The sequence below is a fragment of the Pyrgilauda ruficollis genome, unplaced genomic scaffold, assembly GCF_017590135.1.
Source record: "Pyrgilauda ruficollis isolate IOZ18807 unplaced genomic scaffold, ASM1759013v1 scaffold6, whole genome shotgun sequence".
NCBI classification, from domain to species: Eukaryota; Metazoa; Chordata; class Aves; order Passeriformes; family Passeridae; genus Pyrgilauda; species Pyrgilauda ruficollis.
The window spans coordinates 1,167,603-1,186,787 of record NW_024527710.1 but is presented as its reverse complement, the minus strand read 5'-3'; the positions used below and the strand labels follow the sequence as shown (position 1 = coordinate 1,186,787).

Genomic DNA, 19,185 nt, shown 5'->3' with positions numbered 1-19,185 from the left:
CTTCCCCTTCCTTTCTCCAGCATCACTGGCAATAATCAGCTCTACATGGCAGAGGAAAAGGAAAGCAATATCTCCCCTGCACTTTACAGCAATTTGCATGCCTGATATATTCCTGGAAAGAGCAATTTCTGTATTCCTGCTGGCACAGGAACCACCATTACCCCTTCCACTGCATATGCCAGTTGTAACCAGCATTTAATTTAACCAAATTATTTGTGTACTTCTCTAAGTCTTAGGGCAAAAAGTTTTTGGAACATTCCAAAACTGGCAGTGAAAGATTGCAACGGAGAATCTGAATGTTCTGACAACATCAATGTCTGGACAAAACTACACAAGTACAAGTACAGAAATATGATTGCAATGAAAAAGAGAAGATATTAGAAGCATATTTTACCGTATTCTATCAGGGTCATACTACTTCAGATCACTGTACAAATTTTCCCAAAGGTATGTATTAAAATTCTTAGCTCACAGACATTTTAGAAGTTTTTAAAAGCAGGGGAGGCCATCCTTCCCTAAGGCCATCCTTCCATTTTGATCCACAGCTACAGCACATAAAGTATAAGGAAAAGAACAATTTTCATCTGTAGTCTAACAGTACAAAGTGCAGGCTCTTCAGTATTCTGAAGAACATATGTGCATAAACAACTTGCAGAGTCCTTAGATAAAAACAGTGTACGTAAGTGCTGCAACAAGGTGCAAGACAAAGATGATAATTTACTCTTATGGAAGCAAATAAAAAATATTAACCCAGCAAAAATTAAATTATAGAAGTCCTTGGAACCATCTCCATGGCAATCATATCCTGTCTGTGATGTGACAATCCATTTGACAGCCAGGAACAGAATTTGAGAGGGATGTGATCTAAAATTAATATTTCTTCTTGTTTCACCTCTTAACTACATATTAATATATTATTAATAATACATTTTCTGCACTTATTGCCAACCACCTAATACCTGTCCCTTTCCTTGCTTTCTCCTCAGGATTCTTATTGCATTTTGCACACATTCCCTACACTGATTCCTTCCTCCCAAGTCCAGGTTTTTTCTGTATTAGTCATTTTTCTGAATCCAGGAAAGCTGTGCCTAGTTTTAGCACTGCATGTCAATTTAAAAATCTAATTTGTCCTTCCATCCAGTATATTCTTAACTTGGTTCTAAATTCTGCATTCTTTTCAACTCGAAATGTCAAGCCTGACTCATTCCAAATATTAGAGCTAGAGCAGCTCTGACATTGTTGATTTTCCAGTAAACTGACTCCATAAGCAAACCTCCCCTAGTGTCTCCTATGCTTTACAACAGTCAGCACCTATATAAATAAATGACCTTAAATCTTCACTTCTTAAAATAATAATGAGGTTTACTTTATGACCTACATTGTCATCTATTTCACAAAACTCCTTATAAAGTCCCAGGACTTAAGTGAGACTTAAATATTCACTTGCATGACAAGATATCTGAAGGTACATGAATATGTTTAAACAAGATAAATCCTGAAATATAAGGTTGATAATCTCTATTTGGGATTAGGAAATAAATTTCTGTGTATACAGTCATAGACCTTTCCAGCTACCACCTACTTTAGGCTACACAAATGTTCAAGAAATATTTCACACAGGCTAGGCAATGTCACAGAATACACAATTCCCTCTCTGCCAATTCTCAGGGTTATGCTGTAACTACAGCAACCACTTAGATGAGTAACACTGAAAAGTGGTTACTGCATTAAAAAGACCACTAAATATTCATCCATGTGCTCAACTCGTCAAGTTAAGAACATTTTACAATACTGTGCATTGTAGCTTCCCTTCTGACTTCCTTTCATTCATTGTGTTTCTCCCATTTAGGCATGACTTGAACAGTAACCAAGGCTTCTATGAGACCATCTTGAAGAAATAACCTTGGGGGAATGAGCATCTCAGGCAGTCCATAGCTCTGCTTTTCTCTCTAGAATCAGTTTCCTTGTTCTTCCTTATCAGGCAAGAAGGGAAGGTAGGAAATGGAACTAAAAATCTTGGGAATGATTTACATATCTCTATGAAAACTGTTATCAATTAAATTACCTGGCCTCCCTATTCATTTAAATTATGAGTTCCCACTTAGTGTGGTGCAGATCTCTTCTAAAAATATGGCTTCTATATGCTTTGTTATTTCTGCTCTTTAACATGTCTTTTTAACTTTTGAGACCATGGGCTATTCCTGGCCTATTTCCTCTTTAAAAATGCCATCCATGTACCAACGAGCATACTGGCCTCAGTTTGGGAAATCCAGCAGCATAAACCTTAGCCTTTAGTGATGCTCAAAATAAAGCTCCGCTCTCCACTTGAAGCTAAAATTGTTGAGTGAGGTGACAGCCCCGGCAGGAAAAGCAGCAACAGTTATTTCCAGCAGTAGCAATTTCAAGCTTATTATGCAGAGCTTTCCCTTGAGGCCATTTTCTCTGTGTTTTTCTTGTTCTCATTGCTTCTTGCTTGCTTAAACTGACAGCAAATGCCCTGGTCAATTTTCAGAGAAGTACATTTTCTATAGTAACAAATGACCAGTAGTTCTGCAGAAAATGAAAAAATAAACCCTAGATAAATCTGTGTGGTATTGATTAAATAGAAAACATCCTCCCATGCATTCAACATGAGGATATAGGACCATACTGCATAGCAGCTTCTGAAGGTCTACAGAAAAGACGCAAAAAAGAAAACTACTTTTCTAAAGAAAGATTAAAAAAAATACTCAGCCTTTTTGAGCCTGTAAATTTTGTTTTAAAAATATGTACCCCCCATATTTTTTTGAGAAAAAGATTAAAATTCAATATATTTGGTCATGTCCACTTAAAAAAGAAAAATAGCAGTAAAAGATTACATTTCTAATAGTGAAATATTATCTGCATTACTTAGTTCTCTGTAGTGTGGAGTAAGGCTATATGATACTAAAGAGTAATGTTGCTTTTGATAGGAACAAATATTCTTTGTTTCCCTTTTTAATACATTCTAGACATATTCAGTATGTAACAATGGTAAAGGCTGCTCTCTTCACACTTTACTGCTGTTTGAAAGCAAGAGGCACACAGTAGCCAAGCATTTTTAAGCAGGAAGCCAGAAATTCGCCACATGAGAACATAATCACAGAGACATGGACAACTTCATCATTCACTGAATTATCTTCATTCATTACCACAAGAGAGGAAAAAAATTAAATACTTTGAAGTACAGAGTCTCTTAAGACCTTCCTTTTTTTCTTAACTAAGCAATTGATCATGTGTGCCAATGGCATCTCCTCTGGAGCCCAACTAAGGTGTCTGATGGGCAAAGCCCCTGCAGAGCAGCACCAGGGCTGAAATCACACAATGCCAGAGCAAAGGTTGTGCAAGTAAAAGGTCATTGAGAGAAACAGTTACCAGGGCCTGCTGTTTGGAGAAGAGAACGCCTTGTGCCATCACCAGAGGGCCACAACCGGTGGCACATGAGAGCAGGGCCTTGCATGGCACTTGATCCTCTGGGACTGAGGCAGGGCATTGAGCACACAGCTCAGGAGGTGTGCCCGCGCTGCTGGGCTGCCCTCCACACCGAGCTCTGCATTCGGTCCTCTCCACCTGCTGTGTTTGCCACTGCAGCTCCTGCCTGCCCTGCTGGGCTGCCCTCCACACCGAGCTCTGCATTCGGTCCTCTCCACCTGCTGTGTTTGCCACTGCAGCTCCTGCCTGCCCTGCTGGGCTGCCCTCCACACCGAGCTCTGCATTCGGTCCTCTCCACCTGCTGTGTTTGCCACTGCAGCTCCTGCCTGCCCTGCTGGGCTGCCCTCCACACCGAGCTCTGCATTCGGTCCTCTCCACCTGCTGTGTTTGCCATTGCAGCTCCCGCTCATGGCTGCTGAACCTTTCGTACCGCTGTGAGATGAAGAACATGCAGCTGCTCCACAATGCAGCTCTCCAGGCAATTAGAAATGGCCAGGATGCGAGGAACACACTCAGGAACGCCAGTGTGGCAGTCTGGGGGCCAAGTGAGTGTCTGGCACCTGGCTCTAAAACTATCCAAATGCTGGCAGCTTTACAATACTGACATGAGTATTCTTGCTGAACACATTGCAATAGGTAGTAGACAAGAGACATTCATGAGAATTCTTGCCCATGCATCAAGCTTTTCTAATTTAAAAAAAATAACATCAAAAAACTAGAGAAAAAATATTAATCTAGAGAAAAATCTCTACATCTAAAAAAACCCTAGTAAATGGTGAGGGGAAGAGAGAAAAATTAATTCAAAACTGCCTTCTGAAGGCATAAATTCACATTTCAAACTGTGAAGTTACTTTAGGCTCAAATACTCCAGATAAGGTTATCATAGGAAATTCTCAGTTTTTAAATTTTTCTCATTTTCTTTTTACAAAAACCAAGGATGCCATTATGTAAAGTTTCTGAACTCCACACTCCACAAACACACCTCCTTAGGAAAATGAGTTGTAATATGACCAGATATCATTCAGATATCAACTGATTTTAGTCTCCTGATCTCTGATGGATACATGAAAAAGGTTGTTGTTAAATAGAATTATTTCATTAAGGAGATTGAAAAAGAATTCTACATCTTCATTTTTCATTTTTCTCAAGCACTTAACTTCAACCTTTAAAATACTGCGGTATTTGTGAAGGAAAAAAATATTCAAAGCTCTACGATTTATCTTCTCTATTAGAAGATGAATTTCATATATGTTCATCTCGGCACTCAGCTGTATCAATGAAGTCTTCCACTGGACTTCGAGTGACACACGTAGAGAAGACTGTGGTTCTTTATGACCTGGCCTTGGTGAACCCCTTTTTTTCTTCACTGGCCAAGAAAACTGTACATTGTTCTGTCTGCTGAGGCACACTGGTGTCCTAACCCTTCTGTGCATATTGAAAACATGATTCCTTGATAAATACAATACCAGTGCATCTGACACTCATACCAGTGATCATTTCCAACAGCAATGCGACTGTATTTTAAGCCTTAGGTGATCTATGCAAGTGCGCTTTTCTACCCAGGATGAACATTCAATTGCAAAATTCAGCATAAACGGCCTTTCATCCCTGTTTGAATAAAATCTGATTACATAAAAGGCATCTCTTAATGATTCCAGTCACAAAGTAGTGGTTTTACAGTCAGTATATGACTGTAGCCAACTGTTCTCAGAGGCTCAGAAGGAGAATATCTGTATTTCTCACTTTTCCCAGTGTCTTACTTCTAGCTCACATTTACTCAAGGCCAGCGATGTTTTGCAGATATATTATTCCAGAGATCAGTTCAAGGAAAGCCACTTCCACTGAATTGCCATTGCCATCAAACAATGGAAAATGAAGGACCAAACACTTGTACCCCATGTGCAAGTACCCTGTGTTTTAATAGAGCTACGAGAAAAACATGCTGTACATAAGATCAATACCTGTAAGATTCCACAAAAATTGTCTTCTGGATTTTTGTGGCAAAATATATATGTCTACAAAACATACACACAACTGGTTTCCTACTTATGTTTATTATTACCAAATAGTATTTGATTCATAATGATAAATTTAAGTAGACACCTCAAGAAAATAATTCTAAGCTTTTTATTAAAAATTACCTTCAAAATAAAACAGCTCTCTTTGTAATCACTTAATTAGCTCTACTCCTACAAATAATGGCCTCTGTATAAGCACCTCTTCATTTACCATTACCTTAGGCTACAGTATAATTGCCAAAAAATTAAATGCATTAAGGTGATTAACCTTTTTTTAGTTGAACTCCAAGGCAGTGAACTCACTTACTTCAACAGGAGCTGGATTAGTTGTGAAAACTATGGCACTCTAAGTTAAGATCAATACCTCATACAAAGTCTGGAAATAGGTCTTAGCTATGAATGCTGTCCCATGAAAATAATAAAACTAGGAAGACAATCCAATTTTACAGAGAAGCAGTACCAAATATTTGAGAAAGAGGTTTAACAGGTCAGATAAATCAGAAAGATAAGTCAAAAAATGCAATGCCCACTCCTGAACATATTAACTTGTAAGTCATTATTCTAATATACTTTGTCTTTACATTGTAAGCACTACTGCAAAGAATCCAGGTGCCATTAAAAATGAATTTAAAACACTTTAAAAGCTCGTGCATAAAAGCATTTGGTCTAAAACTAAAACTTATTCTGAGCTTACATTAGGGTTACTTGCGCATAATATGTGCATTCCGCATAAAACCAGCAGTAAAATTACTCAGTAACAAACCGTAACAGTATTAATCCACACTTCTAGTGCCTCTGAAAGCCAGGAAACAAATGACCAAATAGAAGCTTTCAAGTAAAGAAAAGTAGAGACAGCACCTTGCACTGACACTTGAGTAACACAGTCAAAGAGATTACTCCACAGAAGTTAACTTTCCAAGCTTCACTGACCAGGCAAACTCATTATGTTATTCAGAGAACAGTCACTGGAGATGCTGGTCAGGGAGAAAGGATCCGAAAGAAAAGAGGTCAGAAGTGCCTCTTCTAGCCTCACCTCAAACAACTAGCAAGCCCAGATACAAAACAATGGGTGACCATTCCTCCTGCATCTCCTCCCTCAGAACTGAAAGCGGTAATTTCACAGTGTGCAATTATTTCTCTTTAAGAATGTTATTATAATAAATTAAGATACTGAACTGATGTTTATTAGAAATAGAATATTAATGATGTCATACAAGTGGGGGTAGAGCCTGTTTATGAGCACCAGAAGCTTTAATAATTATTTACCCCTGCTCTTAACAATGCAGTGGGAATGAATTAGGCAGCAAGCTTTTTCACAGAAATTACACAGCAGTAGTATATCTCATTTATCTTTATTTGATAAATACACAAGTGGAAAGACCTTTTCAATAATGATACTGTATATTCTGTAGATCAAATACGGTGGAATTTCTTTATGGTGAGTTTCTCTATGGTGGGTTTTCTGCAAATATGATTTGCACCACTTTTGTCACTCTTTCAACTCTGCTACACAATGTCTATTTTACTTCTCCTGCCACAAATCCAGATGGCTGCAGATGTGCAGCTGGCAACACTATGTTGTCTGACCCTGTTTAGAAGTTTACACAATGCAGTGCTTGAATTAAGAGGAAGTCCCAAGTGCCCTCATTGGCACAGCAGCCAACGAGCTGAAACAGGAGTAGCAAGAGTGGGAAATTTCAGCAAAAATTTCCTAGTACAGGAAATGCCTTCAAGACAGAGGGGAGATTGTATATTTTGCTGTGAAGACAGCAGAGCATAAAAACAGCTCTTTAAGACATGCAATGGTATTCTCAAAACTAATTGCAAAGTCTATTGGCTGAAGCAAACCCAGCTACTCTTCTTCAATATGTGACTGTATCTCTTTCCACTCAAGAAATAGTGCATAATGGTTTACCCTAACAGGGATCATCTCCTTTGCACAGATCTGTAAAATAATAGTAAATGTGCTGCTGGCTTTATCACATATCTTGAAAAAAGCTCAAGTGGTGAGAGAAGTGTTTTAAGGATGAATGAGTGTATTTAAAATTTTTAGATCTTGTGAAGCGCTGATACTGACTGTCTTCAAGGCAGAATTTATAATAGCTGGCTTTTGGTCTCCTGTATGAAGACAATAAAGGATATTATATAAAATACATGCTATTATGTAAATGTACAAACACATGCTTTTTTAGCCAGTCTTGGATGCAATCTCATTATTGGAGCAATTTAAATTACTACAAAGAGCAGTTCAATGTGTTCTGCAATGAAAGGTGCTTGCACACATTAAGAGATAACAATTTAAGTATTCTGCTGCAAATAAATAAATTCTTTGAGGCATTACGTTTTTGCCATTGGTATTCAAGATTAAAAGTACCTGTGATCAAAACTATGGATACAAGTCAACCATGTAAACATGACTTTTTCTGGCAACACATTGAGCATACTATGTAAACATACTTAGTTTTTTAAAGACAGAGTCTCTGCTCTATGATTTCCATCTACCCCTAATCACACAACAATTACAATCAATTCAGAAACAAAAGAAATACCGAATAATGCTGCAGTACAGAAGAAAAAGATTCTATCAGCACCAAACTCATTCACACACAGCACTCAACCTGAGGAAAGCCTTGTGATTTCAAACAGCACTGAAACATGTGATTAAACTCCATCAATACCAAGATAAATCATTAACAATACCAAGATAAATTAACAATCTAGTTCTAGTATAACTGTTCATGCACAAATCTCCTAGTGCTTTACAGAGAAGCCTAATTTCACAACTACCATCTGACAGCAAGGCATTAACAGCTATGTGTCCATCCTGCTTGAGTGGTCAGATCCCTTCACCAAGGCAAAGCCTGTCAGAGCTCACAGCCCAGCTCTGTACATTCTTTCTGCCAGCTGCAGATGTCCCCAAACCACTCACATGGCCCAAGGTCAATCTGCCTACAAATCTCATCTGCCTTTGCTAAATGCTCTGGAAAGAGTCCCTGTGACCGACTAAAGCGCTGACTTCAGTCAAGCGTGAGCACTTGGCAAAGGGGGCCATGCTAACAGCTGGAATGTCCCCACACCATCCACATGGAACATGCTTATGGCCTACAGCCTAATGCAGCCCAAGCTCCCCTGAGCCCTCAGATGTTCAGAGTCTTGTCTGTGCATTTTGAATGCACGATGGCAGTAGCCTCAGGCCTGGCCTCATGGCAGAACCTTGATACACCCAACAGGGCCAAGGACACTCCTCACAGGAACAGGAAAAGCAGCACCTGAGCAGTGGAGAGGCTCTGGACATCCAGCTCAATCTATGTAAGTATGATCAAAGTACTATTAATATGTGCCAAAGCTTGGGCATGTCCACACATCGTTCTGCATAGAGCTGAACTCCTGCACAGACCTGCACTTGGTAGGTCAGGCTCAGCCATGAGCCATTGCACCCTGTGAGGCTCCTCCTTCTCAGCACAGTCATGGACAGCCTGTGCACGCACTCTGTAAAACCCAAAAAATGAACACATCCTGGGCTAAGTCTTGATTAAAGCAGGTCAAGCTCAAATACTTCACCTCATGCTCCCAACAGGCTGCAAGTTCATGCCATTGGTTACTGTAGCTCAGCTGGCCCGTGATTAAGAAATCTTTAAGCAGAATTAATTCAGTCATGTCTGAGCCCTAAATTGCTACAGACAGGTCACCAAAATCCCTATTACTACCCAAAATAACTATACTGGGAGGCTGAGTTCCACTTACTGATTCTAATATTCAATACTTGATCTATAAAGAGCCAAACTATACACTGATTGAAGAAATCCCCAAAATATTACTCAAAATTTGAACAATAAAAAATAAAATGTATGACTGATTCTTTTTAGAGACAGCATGAAACCTAAACCTAAAACAACAGGTGTTTCAATATGCTGTACAGAGAAAGAAAAAAATAAAATCTGGATAGCAGAATACTGTTAGGCTGACTTCTGTTCTTGGTAGCTGCTTTTTTCTTAATAATTTTTTAGAAAATTAAAATCTCCGAATGCCTTCATACATACTCTTTAACCTGACATGGATGAGAGGCAAGAAGAAACAACAGTAGAGAAAGAAAAATAATATTTTTAAAACATAGCTAAACTACATTTATAATTGGCTATACATTAGCAAGTGCATATGGTTAATGAAATTTTCATATAAATATACAATGTATAGTAATCAGGCAATGGATATTTATGATACATTTACACAATTCACACAGAACTACAGACAGTAAGTTGCCCAGATTGGCAACCAGAAGTGGAATCCACAACCCGAGTTTTCATACTGCATAACCAGGAAGGTTTTTTATGGTGCCTCATACCCCAGTGGAATCCCAAATTAAGAGTCCATTTTGAATCAGTATTGAAAAAATTTTTACACTAATAGATTCTAAAAAGCCTTAATACATACAGTCATTTTTTCTACTGCAGTTTTATTGGTATTTTTACATTGAAAATAAATATATTCTGATCCACAGGTAAATAGAAGTGCTCTTAGCAAAGGCAGTTTGGCCATCAGAGACAGCAAGTGGTAGAACTGCTTTCCTAGTCACTGTCCCACACCATGGTCACTGTGTGCAATTACAAAGCACTTAGTTTTCAACAGATAGTCCTCCTTAAAGCAGTATGTCTCATGTACAACTTTTTGAATGCCAGAGATATGGTATATCCACTTCAGCTGGACTTTTTACTTGCAATCTGTGAGGTTACCACATCTCTGCTGAATAAAAAAACACCTACAATGAAAGCTGGGCCATCATGCACTTCAGTGTATCTGAGAGATGCTGCAAGAGCACATAAAGCTTTTTAAACATCACTTTGCTTTTAGGGCTGAAAAGCACAGCTAAAGCTACTTACAATTCTACTTTGGCTGTCATTTATTATGTATCATATGGACACCCATCTCCTCAATCCTGCATGATATAAAATGAGCAAGAATTGTTTAGCTGAAAAACTGATTATTACTTCAAGCCTACTATTTTAGATTATAAACAACAATACAAACTCCTTAATCACTCAGGATTAGTTGGATTAACAATTTCTCACTTAAACATAAGTGCATCGTTTGTAGGACAAGCAGGCATTCAGCTGTTGCAAACAGAAGCCTGCCTGCCTTGTTCACATCTGCTTGCCACTTTACTTCCAGAGAACCTATCAAAGGATGAAGCATATGGCCTCGATATTGTTAGTGTTTGTAAATCACATGCATACTAAACACAGCAGAAATACATTGCAGTGGAAGTACAAACACAACTTCTGCAGGCACCGCTCATGTAAGCCATCACAGCACAACAGGAATACAGACAGATAAAGAAGAATTCCCAAGAAAACACACGGTGGTTCTGAATTTTTAATTGTTTCTCCAGGTTATAGCTCTGTTGGATTAGTGGTTTAATGCTGAGATAAAGCCAGCATCAGACTATCAAATCACGTATTTGTCTTGCTATGTGTCCCAACAGGCCAGTGCTGACATCTGGTACACAAAGTTACTGCAGATTACTAACAGCATGATTTATTTTTTTATTCTTAAGTAGACTCGCAAAGCAATTATCCATTCACAAAGGAAGAGCATGAAATAAACTTTCCCTTAGCTTTAAACTTCTGCATTCCAGACAAGGGTATTCCTCCTCCCCCAAAAAAGTGGTTTCCCAAAGTCCCCAGCACTTGCATATTTCAAAAAACAAAACAAAAACAAAAAGGCAGCAGGTTTTATATCTTTCCTACAAACACATGGGAATGGAACAAGAAACCTATCAAGGAAAGAAGTTGCAGCTGAGCACACAGATTGAAACAGGGCTATGATGCAGGGATCAAATGAGCCCTGCAAGAACAATGTAATCACAGAGTAAACAAAGTTTACTGGCAATTCCTTATTCATGTAAAGTTTTAACAGCTGAAAAATGTGCCAGCAAGAGAAAGGCATATAAATCTAAAAACCTATTTCAATAATCCTGGAATTATTTTCTTTGATTAGCTAATTAGTTTCTCAAAACCATTTCCATTAGATTTCAGAGGCTGCTTAGACTACCCAACTCATATGAGTCAGGATGTAAAACTTTAATCTTCTGTTGCTCTCTCATTGTCTTATCAAAAACAGCATCATGAGATGTTCAGATATCATAATAAAAGTTCACTGTTCCCAGAAAAAATCACTAGGATAGACTGCATACCTTGCTGGTATGTATGCTGCATACCTATGCTGGTATGTACAACTTTTTCAGTAAGTTGTACATAAAACTGAAAACTTGAATACCTTGCTACATACCCTTGGGATTTTTTTGCCCTGTAACACAGCTGCTGGCAACTGTTCATCCTTGCATTATTTATCAAGTTTCCTTGATTCTTTTCTGGAAGAAATGACAAAACAATCTCCTTCAGGATGCACAGAGGTCACTTCTTCAAGCAGCAGACCAGGAGAAAAGTCTGTTCAATTCTGAGAATCACAGGATGGCCTCATTTGGAAGGAACCCTTAAAGATCATCTGGTTCTTAATCCTTCAACCAGGTTGCCCAAAGCCCCATCCAACCTGACCTTGAACAATTTTAGGGATGGAGAATCCACAGTTTTCCTGTGCAACCTGTTCCAGTGTCACACCACCCTCAGAGTGAAGAATTTCTTCCTAACATCTATTCCAAACCCACACCCTTTGACTTTAAACTGTTGTCCTATCACTATGACCCCTCGTGAAAAGTCCCTCTCCAGCTTTCCTGTAGGCCCCCTTTATGTAGTGGAAGGTGTTCCAAGGTCCTTCCAAAGCCTTCACTTCTCCAAGCTGAACAACCTCAGCTCTCTCACCCTGTGTTCATAGGAGACATGCTCCAGCCCCCTGATCTCCTTTGTGATCCATCTCTGGACTCCCTCCAGCAGGTCCACGTTAATCTTACGTTGGGAGCCCCAGAGCTGGATGCAGTACTCCAGTGGGGTCTCACAAAATTGGAATGACCCTGTGCTTTAGTTTTTCTCCAATACTGTCAAGGTGTCCATAGAAACCAAAGTGACTTGGTACCAACCATGAAGTAGAAAAATAATCAGCCTAAAGTAGATTGAAAGAACACTTGTGAAGGTAGTGGCTTTTCCTAAGGTGAGGAATGAAGAAACGGGTCAGGCATGAGGCACAGCAAATTCACAGAAAATATTTTCAGGACTTTCATTCTAGATTATGCTTTTCCTCACATTATAACAGACAACTGATGTCCCAGATATCACAACCTAGAACACTTTTTCATGTATGGCACTAAGTTACACACTAGTAGAATAGTTTCAGCGAACAACAGGTTAACTAAAAGCTTCTCTGCCACGAGCGTTTTGAGAACTCAGCCTGATAAAATTTGATCAGTCCCTGATGCCACAGCACATAGAATTACAGATGTCAGAAGGAAAATAGGTACTAGCAAGTTCAGAAAGAAGTTCAGGAAGACTGAGATGGGAGGTGTCCAGTCACATCACATAGATCTGTGTGCTGGAATCAAGTGGTGCATCTCCTTCAGGTCTCTGCATATTCTTCAACTGCTCTTGAGCTCCTCAGACCTGGAGCTATTAAAACAGGAAAGACGGTGAAGAAGAAAGCAGACTTAGGAAAACTGTGCACATACTTCAAAAGGTAGCCTCTCTTTTTCAATTTTCACAGAGTGATCTTGTATTTTCTTAAGTACTGGGGTTTTGATACAAGAACAATTATATTGCGTCTTTCACTTTAGTCTTTCTTTTGCCAGGATTCAAAATTTCCTCCTCAAAGGAAAAAGTTACTGACTAAAGCTAAGCTCAAGGCAGAATGTCTCATTTTTGACATCCATTCCTTGTTTGGGATGTGCCAAATCTAGAGATTCCTCCAAGTCCACTTAAAAAAAAAAAAAAAAAAAAAAAGAAGAGAATCCAATACTTCACGTCTCAATGGCAAATATTTTTTTCAGTGAAGACATTAGAAGTATTATCCTAAAATAAATTAGTCTTTAGTTGGTTTGCAGAGAAAATACAAATATGCTAGGAATTTGCCTAAGCAAATAGAAGTGTATATTTTATGGATAAGTAGTGTAATCATATATCTGTCACTTGGAAATAAAAGCAAACACCATTTGCATAATTGAACTGTTTACATATGTTAATGAAAATGTGTCATTATCTCCTCCTGGCTTTTATACGGCAGTTAGCATACATCTTCGGTCTAATGCATCACATTTTATACCACTTATTGTTTAAAAAGTTTGGACATTTTAAATAATCCATATCAGTATGTGGAATCACTAAAAGAATCCTTGAGTGCACTTCACAGCATTTTAAAGAGGTCAAAATTATTAACATCTACCAGAAAGAAACAATGCAGAACTGATCACTCTATAGATTCTGAAAACATGAGACACTAGCCTCACCGTTCTAGAAAACATCTCTACTGGAAACGAAAGGATTAGACTGACGTGTATTTCCCAAGCTACATCTGTCATAACAAGTTTTAAAAAGCAACCAGCATACTGAGCAAGAACTGGCACATTGGGAAAAGGCTTAAATAGCACTGAGCCCTCAACTAGCAGTTCTATGCTTATTACATATTTGAATAGAGTCAAATCAAGAACCTATTTCCTGTCACCTTCACATTGGACTTTAAGATAAAAAACCAAAAAAGAAAAAAAATAAAGCATGTGTTGAGAATTCCTCAGTGTACCAGAGATTTCAGGGTGCGATGGACACTAGAAAGATAGGAGCACAGAGCCAGTAGTACTCCTCCAAATCTGAGTCACAAAGGCAAAAAAGGGAGCCCACAGGGGCACTGCCTCTGCCCAAGTCTCAGTCTTCCCTCACAGACTATCATAATTAGGGCTTTTCCACTCTTCTGATTGCAATTTCCACCTCATCCACATTTTAAAAAGATTTTACTGCTTGTGTGCGTAATGCTCCTTATGCAAACACATCAACTCATTCAAGTCATTACCTGTGCCTAAAAGTATGACCTAGGAGACCTTCAACAAATAAAAGTCTAACACTGGAAGGAACAATATATTTTATTATATGTTAAGCTGCAGTTGTTTTCAGCACTTTTTTAAAAACAGACTAAAGAAAAGCAACTGTTTGAACCCTCAAAACTCTCCAGTGGAAGAACTCAAAATTGATTTGGGAGATAAGAAACAGTGCCTACACCCTCTAGAGATAACCCAGAGAAAACCAACATTATAATAACGTATCTTCATTTCATGGAACCTACATAAAAGCTAGGAAACCAGCTTGGAAAAAAAAAAAAAAAAGCAGCATTTCTTCTCATCCTAGAGCAAGGTTGTTGGATTCCCCTACAAGTTTCCTACAGTTGCTGCAATACCTGTGAATCACAGAATGGTTTGGGTTGGAGGGGATCTTAAAGCTCATCTAGTTCCAGCCCATCCACCATGGGCAGGGACACCTTCCATGGGTCAGGCTGCTCAAAGCCCATCCAGCCTGGCCTGGAACATGCCAGCTGCCACAGCTTCTCCAGGCAACTCCGAAGCTGCAGGGGCTTTAAGCAGACACATATTAGCAGACAATAAATTTGTTACAGCAAACATGAATAGCACAATTTGACTCCTTACTAGATCCTACACAACCTATCAGATATTTAGAAGAGAATAGTTCAGCTAGGAGAGACCTACAATAATCATCTAGTCCAGCTGCCCACCAAGTCATGGCTGACCAAATATTTGGTAAATACATGGTAATTACTTGACCAAAGACTACAGATACACAAACCCAGTAAGTCCCAAGTACAGAGCACAAAACTTCTTTCCTTCAGTCAGTTTCCCTTTTCCATATCAGAGCACTTGACTCAAAGATAGAAATTTTTAAAAAGCCACCACAAAAACAAAAAAAATAAAACCCAAAGAAAATCCTCAACAACAAAAAAACCAAAATCAAACCAAACAAACAAAAACCAGCAAAACCCAACAAAACAAAGCAAGTAAACAAAAAAATCCCCACATACAAAAAAAATGAAACCAAACAAAAAAGCCAAAACCCCATCAAAAAGTCAAGCATTCCAGTAGAGCAAGCAATCTCTGCTTCTGCCCTGGGACTGTACTTCTCAGATCACACTCCTGAGCACCTGTGCCTTGCCAGCCAGCTGCATCTGTCCCTGGATGGCATGGGGGCAGATGGGCTGAGGAAGCAGATTGGCTCAGGAATGGAAGCCTGGCAGCAATGCTGCACCAGGGCTGTAGGAATGTACGAGCAGGAGGCAGCATTTCAAAGACTAACCAGAAAATTTCCAGGATGAACACAGCACTCACAGTACATCCCTGTCAGATGACACAGGTTGTTATTTAGGTCTCAGCGCATGCCTGTGGCTGCCCTGTGAGCAGACACTCAGCTCAACCCCGTGGCCTGACACTCAGGGCTGCTGCAGCATCTCTGATGTGGTACAGGGGTTCTGGATGAGCAGCCATGTGGCAGCCTCACAGCAGCCAGAGAACCACTGTTGATGAAATGCTCATCAAGACAGGTCCTGCTACTGGTACTTTACTTTTTTAGTTTTCTACTAGCAGGCATGTAGAAAGGAAAATCATTAGAAAAAACTGATTTTTTTTATGATTTTTGAGCAACTTCACTCAAACTCAATCCAATGGAGCCATTAATTGAGTCACATTAAGAGAAGCACTCTAAGGCTCCAATTAAGTCCAATCACTCAAGAAAACCTCAGTTGCTCTTAACACCAAGGTAAAGATTCTGTTGCTCTACCTCACAACCCCAGAAAGAGCATTAATCCCATACATCAAACAAGGAAGGAAAAAAAAAAGGATTTTTAAAAAAAACCCTCATAAATTATATTATTTAATATCCTATGTTCAAGGACAATACTCATTGTGGGAAAAAACCCGTGAATTTGCATTCACAGAGATCTATTTCCTTCACTAGCCTACATTTGCATGCAGTCTTTAGAGACCAAAATAGAGCTATGTTACATGATTCCTTCTTGTATTTCATCTATAGAAACAAAATTACACAGAACACATAAGTCCAAAATGTCATAGACAAGAAATAAATGAAATGGAAGAGAACCTAATCTCTGAAACCTACTACAACTGAAAACATACAAGTTGTTTTGGTGAAGAAATCTTACTTTCACCACTCCTTTCAATGAAAAGAACAAGCAAAGGCAATGTACATGTTCTACACAACTGAGTAAGTGCCATCCTGGGTAAACACTAAGTCCAAGAGGATTGCTCAAGGCAAATCAGAACACAACTCTACGCAAAACCTGAAAAATCCACCCATTTAATAAAATTAACTATTAGACTTAATGCTGTTGAATTAATGAGATTCCCAGGAGCTAATTTTTTTTAATAAAATGAAATAAAAATACTTTTTAAAAAAGTGAAACACAGTCATCTACAATGTGGTTTTCCATGCCCTGACATCCCAAAGCATGTCATCTGCCCAAAAGACTGGTGACTGGAAGATGAAACACAGTTAAGTATCATTAAATTCTATTATTAGCTTTTTAGCAAGGCTAATTACAAGACTGCCAACCCAAAATGTCACGGAGATTGCTCTGACGTAATCATCTAGCACCCAGGAAATGAATGGAAACTACCAATCCATCTTGCTGACACATAACAGGAAAAAGAGATGCTCGACATGAATATATGACATAATCTTTATAACTTCCTGAGGCAAACAAAAGAAATAGAATTAAAAGCAAAACAAACACCACACACCAACATCAGAGAAAAAAACCAACATCAGCAGAAAAAAACACAACAAAATTCCCTTTTTGAATCTCAACAGTATTAGGGGTTCAAAAGAACAAAAAAGTGGTCAAATAACTGATGTTCACATCAAAAGAACCCAACAAAGCCAAAATGCTACACAACAGGTTTTGCCAAATGAAGCGACTGAATCCCTCGGGACAAAAAAAAATTAAAAAGAGAACCAAGTCTCAACACTAAGGCTGATCCTGACCATAAGGTTTTATATTTGATACCATCTGAGATTTCATGATGCTACAAAAGCAGAAATTGTATCTGGGATTACCACAGCCTTACTCTGATGAGGCTTTTTTGACTCCTATTTTGTTATATTTTCCTGAAAAAGAATTATTGTGATTAAAAAAAAAAAAAAAAAGCTATGTTAAAAGGCCTCTTATTGCATTCTTTTATAATTCTAATGCTTACAGTTGATAAAAATGAAATCTTTACAAGGGCTTTCTGTATGTCTAGCTGTGCATGCACCTGGTAAGTCTAGATATAATCCATCCGCAACAGTCAAATGCTCCCCTCTAGGTCTTTCCTCCTCAGTATGGTGAGGGATCACTGAATGACGCTAATGCCCTCGTTATCTGACAACACAGAGTACCTTCAACAGCTTGAAAGGAATCTCACTGCTTTTCCAAAAAGCTTTCCCTTAGCCGTTTCGCAAAAAAAGATCCCGATAGAAAATCGATTAAATAAACCACTTTTTAGCCACACCTGTTTAAAACTGATTGACGGAAGATCATGTTCAATTAGAGACACAGGTTTCGTTTGCCCACACATCAGTAACTGTAACATACGGAGACAACTAAATCAAGTAAAACTGCTCCCTGCTTCTTGCACGTACCAGCTGACTTTTAGAAAACAAAACTGACAGAGGGATTTTCTAATTAGTACCGGATGACACATCAGTAAGGGGCTCTAAAGGCCAGGTTTTCCTCAGGTTGCCCATCTATCTGCAAGCGACGCGCGTTTCGAACAAGAAAAGATAATTTTTTACCAAAAGGAGTCGCACGGGGCTGGAAATACAGGCAGTGGCAGTTACATAAACCGGTGCTAAAAATAAACTTGAGAGGCGCGGTGGGCACGGTGAGGCAGGGGCCGGGGGCGGCAGCGCTGCCCGCCGGGGCCCCGGGGCCGGGTCGCAGTCCCGGGAGCGCGGAGGGTCCCCGCCCGCCGGCGGCACTGCTCCGGCCGGGACCCACGGCCCGCCCCGGCCCGGCCCGGCTCAGCCCAACAAGTCACCGGAGTGCGGGCACGGGCGGCCCCTGCTTACCACCAGCACGGGCACGCCTGCGGTCAGCGAGTAGAGGAGCACCGGCGGCACGGCGCTGCGGTCCTCCGGGCCCGGGTAGGGCTTTCGGTACGCGCCCTCGTAGCAGAAGAAGCCTTGCACGTTGACGGTGAAGGTGTCCGTGTACTCGAAGTAATAAGCCAACATCACGGTCCCTGCCATGATCACCATCTGGAAGTAAAGCATGCTGGTGAGCGGAGAGGGCACTCGCATGTACGTGGGCTCCGGCGGCCGCGGCAGCCCCTCTCCCCGGCGGCGCGCTCCGCCCGCTCCCCGGCGGCATCCACCGCGGGCGGGGCGGCTCAGCGGCGCCCGGGAGCGCGGTCAGCCCGGCGGGGCTGGGAGCCAGTGGCGGCACCGCGCCCGGCCCCGCCCCGCCCCGCCCCGGGAGCAGCGGCCGCGCCGGACCGGGCTGTGGAGGGAGTTGCTCGACCCCCGGACGGCTCCCACGGCACAGCTCCGCGGCCGTGATTAGTAAAGGAACCCTCCGCTTTTTCTCCGCCGCCTTCTGCGGGGCGGGGGCCACCGCGGGTCCCTCTGTGCACCGGCACACACACCTGTACGACGGGCGTGCACAGGGCCGGCAGATCCCGCAGGTGCGTCCCGTCCCGTCCCGTCCCGTCCGCTCACGGAGCCGGCGGGAAGCGGCCCCGACACTGCCAACAGCCACAGTTCGGACGGGCCCGGGCAGGCACGCT

General features: G+C 40.5%; 1 protein-coding gene across 2 annotated transcripts in view; it reads right to left on the bottom strand.

Annotated features, from left to right (window-relative positions):
* The window catches only part of PLPPR5 (phospholipid phosphatase related 5), a 45,176-nt gene extending 26,357 nt beyond the window's left edge, over positions 1-18,819 (bottom strand). For both annotated transcript variants that reach the window (XR_005956471.1, XM_041483595.1), the window contains exon 1: positions 18,470-18,819. Coding sequence is in view for 1 of the 2 variants with exons in the window: in XM_041483595.1 (XP_041339529.1) it covers positions 18,470-18,700 (231 nt within the window). In the remaining variant the exon portion in view is untranslated. The remainder of the gene's footprint in view (positions 1-18,469) is intronic.
* Between the last annotated feature and the right edge of the window lie 366 nt (positions 18,820-19,185).